The sequence below is a fragment of the Apteryx rowi genome, unplaced genomic scaffold (genome assembly GCF_003343035.1).
Source record: "Apteryx rowi isolate R43461 unplaced genomic scaffold, aptRow1 scaffold_0, whole genome shotgun sequence".
NCBI lineage: Eukaryota > Metazoa > Chordata > Aves > Apterygiformes > Apterygidae > Apteryx > Apteryx rowi.
The window spans coordinates 10812391-10821321 of NW_020447195.1; the positions used below are offsets into that span (position 1 = coordinate 10812391).

General features: G+C 46.3%; 2 protein-coding genes across 11 annotated transcripts in view; one reads left to right on the top strand and one right to left on the bottom strand.

The window, feature by feature from the left end:
• ZBTB46 (zinc finger and BTB domain containing 46) overlaps positions 1-7827 on the top strand; it is a 61230-nt gene extending 53403 nt beyond the window's left edge. For 3 of the 10 annotated variants that reach the window (XM_026056496.1, XM_026056526.1, XM_026056544.1), the window contains one exon: positions 3527-7827. In XM_026056496.1, coding sequence (XP_025912281.1) covers positions 3527-3913 — 387 coding nt within the window. In that variant the 3' untranslated portion in view covers positions 3914-7827. The remainder of the gene's footprint in view (positions 1-3526) is intronic. The other 7 variants (XR_003252007.1, XR_003252009.1, XR_003252003.1 and 4 more) reach the window with 7 other exon arrangements.
• SLC2A4RG (SLC2A4 regulator) overlaps positions 6406-8931 on the bottom strand; it is a 5684-nt gene continuing 3158 nt past the window's right edge. The window contains exon 5 of the mRNA XM_026056288.1: positions 6406-6413. Within this exon, the coding sequence (XP_025912073.1) occupies positions 6406-6413 (8 nt within the window). The remainder of the gene's footprint in view (positions 6414-8931) is intronic.

Consider the following 8931-nt stretch of genomic DNA (forward strand, 5'->3'; position numbering starts at 1 on the left):
AGCGGCTGCAGCAAACAGGCTGTGCCCGGAAGGAAATGCTACCCCTGTAATATCGTAAGGGCTTTCAGCTAGAAGAACTAATCCAGGGTTGCTTGGTTCTAGTTCGAAGCGACTTGTCTCCATACACGCTACAACTTTCCTACCCGGCTATTGCAGCCTCCCGAGTAGCCGGTAGCTGCTTAAAGCCGGCAGCCCTAACTCAGAGGGAAAAGAGCAGTTTCGTTTGCTTGCTGAGCTGCTCTCTCCTCGCAGACACCGTTATTTAAAAATCCACGGTGAGCTCCGTTGTGATGGTAGGCGCAACGTGGTGTCTGCAGCTTGCTGTGTCCCCGCTCCTGCTCCAAAAGCGCCTGCCTTTTCCCGGGAAGCGCTGTTGCAGTGTCAGCTGGGAGCCCGTCGCCTGCTCGTGGCAGACGCCGGTGCCGCGTCGGGGCTTGCTTAGCCCGGCCAGCGACACCGGCGCGAGCGGCAGCTTGAATTATCAGCTGCTATGGTGTCCGAAACCCCACCGCCTTCTCCGTCCTTCCACAGGGATCCGTCCGTTCGGATGAGCGCCCGGCCATCTGGTCCTGCGCCGGACGGCTGCCCGAGGCGTCCCTGGCCCGTTTCCTTTGGGCATTCGTGCTCTGGTGTCCAGGAGGCAGATCCAAGCAGTCGGCTTGGTCCTGCTGCAGATAGGAAGCTTTCGAGATCTGTTACTAGCTTTGCAGCAGTGGACACCTCTGCCTCAATCTCCTCATTTCTGAAAACTGTTTTTTTTTTTAAATTTTATTTTTTTTATTTTTTCAGGAATTGGGGGGTGTTGTCACCACATTTTCCCTTGAAATATTTGGTCGGTTGTAATAGAGCCTTCCTAATGGCATTTTCAAATACTGAAGGGCCGAGCACCATTTCTGAGTTTAATACTTAATATTTTGGCAATGAGGGAAATAAGATTAGATTCTGTTCAGCTGCATGCAGTAATACTGTTCCCTGAGAATGTGCTGATTAAACTGTCAGCATTGGAAAAGAGGGAGGGAGGTGACCAGTTCAAGCTTTTTGACAGATAGTTAAACTGTGCATTATTTTTGGTACCTATTTGATCATTTCTTTTTTACATGGCTCTTTTAGCCCTTATTCTGCACCTTTTAGCTCTCTCTGTAATTGTATCCAGCTTTTGATTCTTCAAAATCATGTTTCTGACGGTTTAACTGAGTGCTATATATTGAGCCTGTGGGACGGCTTTGACCAGCCTTGTCCAACGGCGTTTCAAAAAGCTTACATATCGTTAAAAAAATCAATGGTATCGCTTGATCCAGTTGAAGAACACGACGTGAAGACCAGTTCAGAGCACGGGAAGGCTGTAGTGAGAGTGTCAGAAACACRCGCGGGCTTTGAACACCGCTGGGGTTGGTCAAATAGCCCGAGCGAGCGGTCTGCGGCGGTAAATGCCGAGGGGAGAAGGTTGGTCGATTTGTCCCTTTCCTGAGTCTCTTTAGCTTAGCGGGATGTTGAGTGAGAAAAAAGAAAAGGCTGGTTAGGTCGAATCCCGTTGTAAGAGCAGATTAGCCTGTTCGCGGGAGAGGAGACCGGCCTTACCGTCGGTTGCTGCCTCTCGGAGCAAAGGCGCGCGGCTTTCGGCGTGCCGGCTGGGGAACGCCGGACCGGCCGCGGAGCTCGGGCCCTCCAAGAGCGATCTCGGAGAACGAGGCAGGGCAGCCTTCAACGTGCAAACGGTTAAACTCTTCCCAGGCAGCTGCTGCTGCGAAATAAAAGGAAGTACTTTTTTCACACGGGGCATGTTTAAGTAGTAAAACCTTTCATACAGGCCAATGTGAAGATGAAAAGTATAAATGAGTTCAGAAAAGGATTAGACACGGGCAGAACATGCCCGGAGGCTCGGAGAGCTGGTGGCCTGCGTGCGGCAGCTTGCTCAGGAAGTCCCTGCGTTGCTGCTTGCCGAAACCTAAGAATATAGAAAAAGGTGGGTCGTGCGCTGCTTCCCAGGGTGTCTCCCGTTGATCGCTGCCAGGGGCCGGACACCGGCCAAGGTGGATTTGGGGCAGTCGCAGTGCAGCATTTCTGAGCTCAGCGGCTCACCCTACCCTGAGAGCATCCGCAGGCGCCTGCTGCTTGGCCCTCTCGCCTTGCTCTGCCGTGACGCGGCTGCAGAAACGGTCTCTCTCCTCCTGGGCTCGTAGATGCATCTCTTTGAAAGAACCGATAGTCGTGCATCTACTTGTAATGGTATCTGGGCTTAGTAAGCGGTTAACGTCAGAGCCTTTTAGCACAAAGGACACATTCACTGAAGGTGCCTGGCCCAGGCTCCTGGCTGATGAAGTGCCGAGTTCCCACCGGACCGGCAGGCCATGGTCTTCAGGAGAGAAGCAGGTGGAAGCATTCATCGGGCGAGTTCCTTGGCTTCCGCACGTGGCAAAATAGCCGGAGACAGACTTCACCTTTGGGTGCTTCTGTCCTTCTCAAAGTACGTCGTTCTGGTCACTGCGCAGTGAGGTTTGAATCTTAATGTGATTTCTGGTATCCTGCAGAGCATTTTCCCCCTTACAGCTGATTTTGTACGTGTGGCTAGCTCTGTTATTGCCTGTTGTTTTCAGACACAAAATACAGCATGATTTATAGAACAGAAACATTTGTGACAAACCATTTTTCAGCTTCCAAAGTAGTCAGAAATAAGGTTAGAAGTGCATGGAACAGCGTTTTTTTAAAGATACAGGATGCATTCATTGTGTTGCTATTCTTTGGCCCTTGGCAGCAAAGGGATCGGGAGAGAGATCGCTAGATTAATGTGTGTCGTTAACCTGTTTGATAGTGGATTGCTCTGGTCTCATCTACCCAGAGAGCTGTTTGGGCGGTTTTTCAGATTTTCCTCGTGTTGTTGTAGTGCAGTTGAAGATGTGTTCAGCCACACGGCATCTGCAAAGCATTGGTTCAAAGCAGGGTTTTCTCAGGGGAGACCTGCCTTGCTCCACCACCAAAAACCTTGCCTGAAGTCGTGCAGCTCGTCATCATTGTGATTTTTAAATGCAGTTGCATTCAGTGGCTTCATGAGCGAGAAGCCGGCAGAGGTAATTGCTTCATTTGAGGGACCTGCAGAAAATCTCATGTTGCATTGTCATTGCTATAGCTTTCAAACATGTTTCCTGGCAGCTTTTAACTCTCGTGTGATTAAGGTTATCTTAAGTTAGTTTGTGACTGTGAAAACTGTAACAGAAATTTTTAGAATTATTGCGCCCTGGACTAGAAAAAAAGGGGGGGGAAAATTAAGTGATCGGAATTTCATCCCAGAATTACTAGTTTGGTGATCAAAAGGCGTTTCCAAAAGGATTTTCCGTTGTGTTACACGGTTGCAGGACTGAATTAATCATGATGGGTTTAAGTTCCACAGTGAGAGCCCACGATGGTCTCGGGTTGCAGTCACGGGCTGCAGTGCTTTTCCTTTGCAGAGAGATAGGGGAGCGTGTCCTTCCTCGCAGCGCTCGGTTTATCTTTGTTGGCATTAATTTTTCTTATTGTTCTCCTTTCCTAGGTCCACAGCAAAGATAAAAAATACGTATGCAAAGTTTGCAATCGAGTGTTCATGTCTGCAGCCAGCGTGGGAATCAAGCACGGCTCTCGCCGCCACGGAGTTTGTGCCGATTGCTCGGGCCGCGGCATGGCCGGTCACTTGGATCATAACGGCGGCGAAGGGTCTCCGGATGAATTATATCCTGGCGAAGGCCAGTACATGGAAGACCCAGAYGACATCAAAGTGGAAGGAGACGAAGAGATGGGAGACGATGACGACATAAAGTGGAAAGATGACGTAGGAATATCACAAGATGATGTGATTTTAGATGACGACAAAGATGTCGACTCTCCGCAGGAGCAGGAGAACTCTGGGGAGAACGACAAGGATTTTACCTGGATTTCTTAGGGATTTCTTTTTGTTTTGATGTTTGTAGGGGGAGGGAGGGCGGGGGAGGAAGGAGTATGTTGGAAAAACTAAGTAGCCTTGTTGTCGTCCATGTGTGCAAAATAATTTTTGTGTTTTATAAACAAGTCCTTATCTGTACCACTCAGATACTGTATGAGTAAGCGTCGCTTTCGGTGACATGATTCCTTCGCCCTCCCCTTGGCGAACAAACCGCGTTGGCCGCTGCGGCGGCGCGAGCCCGTTTCTGCAGGCGGCAGCCGCGAGGGGGGAGAGCGCGAGCCGTCGCGGACYGTGCGCCGCAGGCCTTCCCGTGCCCTTCCCGCCCTGCGTCCAGCACCGGCAGCTTTGGTCTGAAACAGGTTTTGGTGGTGGTTGTTGGTTCGGGGTTTGTTTTTTCTTTTCTTTTCTTTTTTTTTTTTTAAACACCTTTTCTGTGTTCTAGAATCCCAGCAGCAGTGGAATTGCAAACGAGTGTTGTGGAAATGAATTGATTTATGTGCCGAGGGCTTCCCCTAATAATACAGGCCTTTTGCAAAGAGTTATTTAAAGAGAGTTTTTATTGTTTTTTATTGTTTTATGGAGCCAAATAGATCAAAAGGCAAGTCGGGTTACAGCCTTACGAATTCCTTTCGTGAAAGTGGTTGCTTAGCTTCCAAAAGCACCATCRGAAAACTACAGCATTACTTGGACCTACCGGCATCTTCCCCTTGTCCCGTCTTCCAACCTTGGTTATTCGTGTTTGATGAAATGACTGTTGATATCTCCATGAAAATTGTTTATTATAGAGGACACAGGGATTCGAGTACCTGCTGTTGTTTTCCACCGGTATTTTCACTTTTCTCCTTTTGGTGTCAGCGGCCTTTTTCAAAAATATATGCAAACTAGTGAAAACGAGGCGTTTAGCAAACTGCGGGGTGAACTGTGAAACACAAGACACCAAGGTGAAGAAATCCTGGCTTCAGGGAAACCTTACTGTTCCTCTCCAGTAGGTTTCAGTGGGGCCAGGATTTTCCCTGCGTGTGTTGTTCTTCCTTGCCAAGCTGAAATCTCCCCTCGTCATCGGTAGGCATGACGCCTATTTAGTTCATCAAGAAAACCTTCGGTCCTGGTTGCACTGGTTCCATGTAAATTTTCAAATAAAACCTTTTTATCGGGGCAGGTTTCTCTCCTAGCGTGTCCCCCAGCGGAGCCTGCGGCTCCAGGCAGCTGGATTCACTTTGTTCATCTCGGCCGCTGCTGCCTTCTTCCAACCGCGCGTAAACAGCAGCAGCAAAGTCCATTGCGAGCGTCCCRCTAACGGGGAAAGCTGCTTTTACCTTCCACCTCTTTGCTTCTGGTGCTTTAAAAAAACAAAAACCAAAAGGCAGAAGACCTCACTCCTTGCTGCTATGGAGCAGTTTGGTACCATCGATCCCGTCTTGAAACCTGCCACAAAAGGCAACCTGTCACCAGAAAGCCAAATGACTAAAAGGTGCTATTTCTTTTCCAGCGGTGGGAAAGGCAATCTCCGGGGGGAGGAGGGCGAAGAGAGCTCAAAAGTTCTTGCAGGTGATTTTTTTTTTTTTAATGCAAAGCATGGTTCCACCCAGCAAAGAAAATAAAAGCAGAATTTATTGTGCAAAACCCCGGTAAAGCAAATAATCTTTAAGGATTGCAGCTGCCGCCTCGGCGGAGCGCGGGGAGGTGGGAGCCCGGATCGGGCGCCTGGGGGCAGCTGGCGATCCCGGTCCCTCCGCTGCCCTCGGTTCCTCGCAGGATCCGCCGACGCCTCTGCGCCTGCTTCTCCCTGTCCCTGGGGGCGACTGCAACTCCCAGGCGTCCGCTCGGTCCGTTTTGGTGCGTGTCAGTAATTCGGAAACGTGTTTCGAAGCCACTTGGCATCCTAAAACCTTCTGTTAGCTTAAAGCGAGGCTCCGCGGTCGCTGGCTGCGCTGCTGCTCGTCGCAGGGGCGAAGAAGTGAAACGGAGCTTATTGCTTTTGGCCAATAAGAGCGGATAACCCTATTCTTTAAATGTTTAAAGAATAACGTAGTAGGGTCATAGARAAACATTTTTATTAAACTGTAAAAAGCTAGTTTTGCATTTTAGCTTCTTGTAAAGCCCTATGACTGTATTTAAAAAAAGATGTAGACAAACCCAGTATTTTACGATTGGACCTTTGTATACGTTTTTCTAAGTGCAGAAGAAATCAGCAGTTGTGTCTGTGGTTGGGTCCTAGAGCAAGGGCGCCGTTTCCTTATCTCGACTTTTGCCTCTCCGAAATGCAGGCTCTGTATTTATTGTCACTTATCCTGTAAATACGGAGGGGTGGGGGGTGGCTGAGGCCCCCACCATATAGACAAATACATGCAGTACTTAAAAGGTATCTCTAGCTTTGCTTTTTATATATAAAATCTATTTAAAAAAAACCTTAAAAACCCAAACCGTTCAAACCCCCTTAGTTTCTGTGACATTCCTTCTTGTTTTATCTATTCTGATTCCAGTATATGAATTCACTCTCCTGTGTTTGGGGGAAAAACAGAAGGCGTTTGATCCGGAGTTAACTTTTCCTCCCTTCTCCCTGCCCGCACCCTTAGGTGACTTGTTTTTTGTAATCAGATTTATGGGGTGCTTAGCTTTACTTTGTGTTTTATTTGGAACTATTTTATATTTTTCTTTTCTTTCCTTTTTTTTAATGGTGCACAGTAAGCCGCCTGGCTTTCAGAAACGTTTTCGAGCAGTGCCGCTTTGGAGATCTCCGTGCTGAGGGTGCAAAAAAGAAAAAAAGGAGAGAAAAAAGGAAAATCCACACAAAAAGCTAACTCGTTATAATGTTATCATTATAATATAGCACATGCTTCTATATTACTAACATACACTATATATACCAAATAAAATCGTTCTAATATGTGATGCATATTTTAAGTGCTTTGTTTTGCTGGAGGTGTGCAGATTTGGAAATACAGATCTTTTCGGAATCAGCCTTTAAATTTTCATGCTGTGGCGGGGGGTCACTTCTCGAGGCTTTGTTTTTAAAAGGAGGTGCTGGTTTTTGCTCGTTTTGCTCTTAAATGAAGCTTTCTCGAAGGTAACAAGGGGGAAATGCCCTGTATACGACTCTACCAGTTACTTGATGCACTTCGCTGACCCTTTTGAGCTGCACTGGACGGAGCCGCCGTGGAGCCCGGAGCGAGGGATGCGAGGGGGGAGAGCCGGGGGCGCCGCGCCGTGCCGTGCCGTGCCGTGCCGTGCCGCGCTCTCCTCGCCCGGGCGCGCGGCCAGCGTGCTGCCTATGCAAGTTCTTCTTTTGCTCTTCTAGGTTTTAAAAAGGAGCGTTTTGCCTATCGTGCCGAACCCTCGCTGGAGCAGCCTTTAGCGCCTGGGCTTTGTATTTCCCTTCGGGACTTTGTACGTTTCACTGAGATTCCCCTTTTTTAATTTTTTCTAAATATATATATATAATGTGTGTGCGTGCGTGTGTGTGTGTGTATATATATATCTATCTATATATATATATACAGAGTTAGTTTCAAAAAATATTTCCATTATAGATGAAAAATTGATACATTTAGTCTCAATAAAAGTCTTGCGACTAATCTTTTCCTTTAAGTATTCGTATATACTTACAAATGCTGTTCACCGAACTTCTTTATTAGTCTCTCTTTTTTTTTTTTCCTTTTAATATAAAAATGTGCCAGAAATGCAAAGCGCGTTTCAAGCCACGCCGGGCGRCTTCCGCGCAGCACAGTGGTGGCAGGCGTCTAACCCTGCTGCGGATGCTCTTGCCGGCTCCCGCGAAGGCCCCAAATCAYGCGCTGGGGCGGCGCTTGCACGGTTTTGGGTTGAGAGGCTTCTTTACCAATTAAGACAAATTAAGTTCTTGCRTCTCCTTCTGTCGACTTGATATTTTCAAATACATCTTTTAAAAAAACTCATGAATTACACGTGTTTTTGTATATTATTTCCCTTATGGCTAAAGTTTAAGGTCACCGTTAAACCTCACACAGTTACAGAATGACTTTGCGGGAAGGTGAAAAGGGGGATGCGTCTAATGAAGGTTTGCAAAGTGACTATCTGAATTTTTTTTATTATTATTATTAAAGAACAGTGTTTGGACTGTAAAAGGAATATATTTCATATGAAAAAGCAAATCTCCCGTAGCGTTAGGTCCCGTTTTGTTTTGTATCTTGAATTATGCCTTTAAATATCCTGCGTTTCCAAAGTGAAAGCTGCAGTTGGTTGGCTTCTTGTATGTATGTTTGGGAATTTATGACTTTGGATTGTGTGTCAAACTCTTGTCTCTGACAAAGTTGTAATTCTGACTTTCCATCCGGGGGGGAGCGTTCAGCCCGAACGCTGCTGTCCCTCCCCAGCAATCTGCTACGGCTCCACCCTAATGCTTCCGATTTTGCACATCGCCCTTTAGGAAAGAAACTCCATGAAAATGCAAAAACTGGAATTTTTTGCAATATTATTAAAGATAATCTTATTTTAGCTCATTCTGTGACATGTGCAACTCCTAAGAAAGCCATACTTAATGGTTCTTTTTATTTTTAGATTCTATATTGTGTTCTGAATTTCTGCCTTTTTTTTTTTGAGTTCTGCATAGTAAGAGTGCTGTGTGTATGCTTTCATATATATTTATTTTTCAACGTGCTTTAAACCTGTCTACAAAAATAAAACTAAACAAAAAAAAAAGACAGTGTTTGAAGATTGTTGTTTTTTTTTTTTTTTGCTGGGAATATTCTATATTATACTGACTTTATATTAATGATTATAAACCTGTGTTTGTATTGAAAATGTGTTTAATATTTTGGGGGAGGTGAGGAGATTTTAGTAACCAGAAGGCAGTGGGAGAACATGGCTGTGTTGTACTGATTTTCTGTAAATGTAGTTCAGGTTAAATATGAAACATGATCTTATTTTCTAGTTGATCTCACAGTTCCTCGTCTGCCTGGGCATGCCGGCGGTGTGCCTGTTGATTATGATTACTTTGTGATGGGATTTAGCTTAGACCTACTGCAAAAATCAATCAGTTT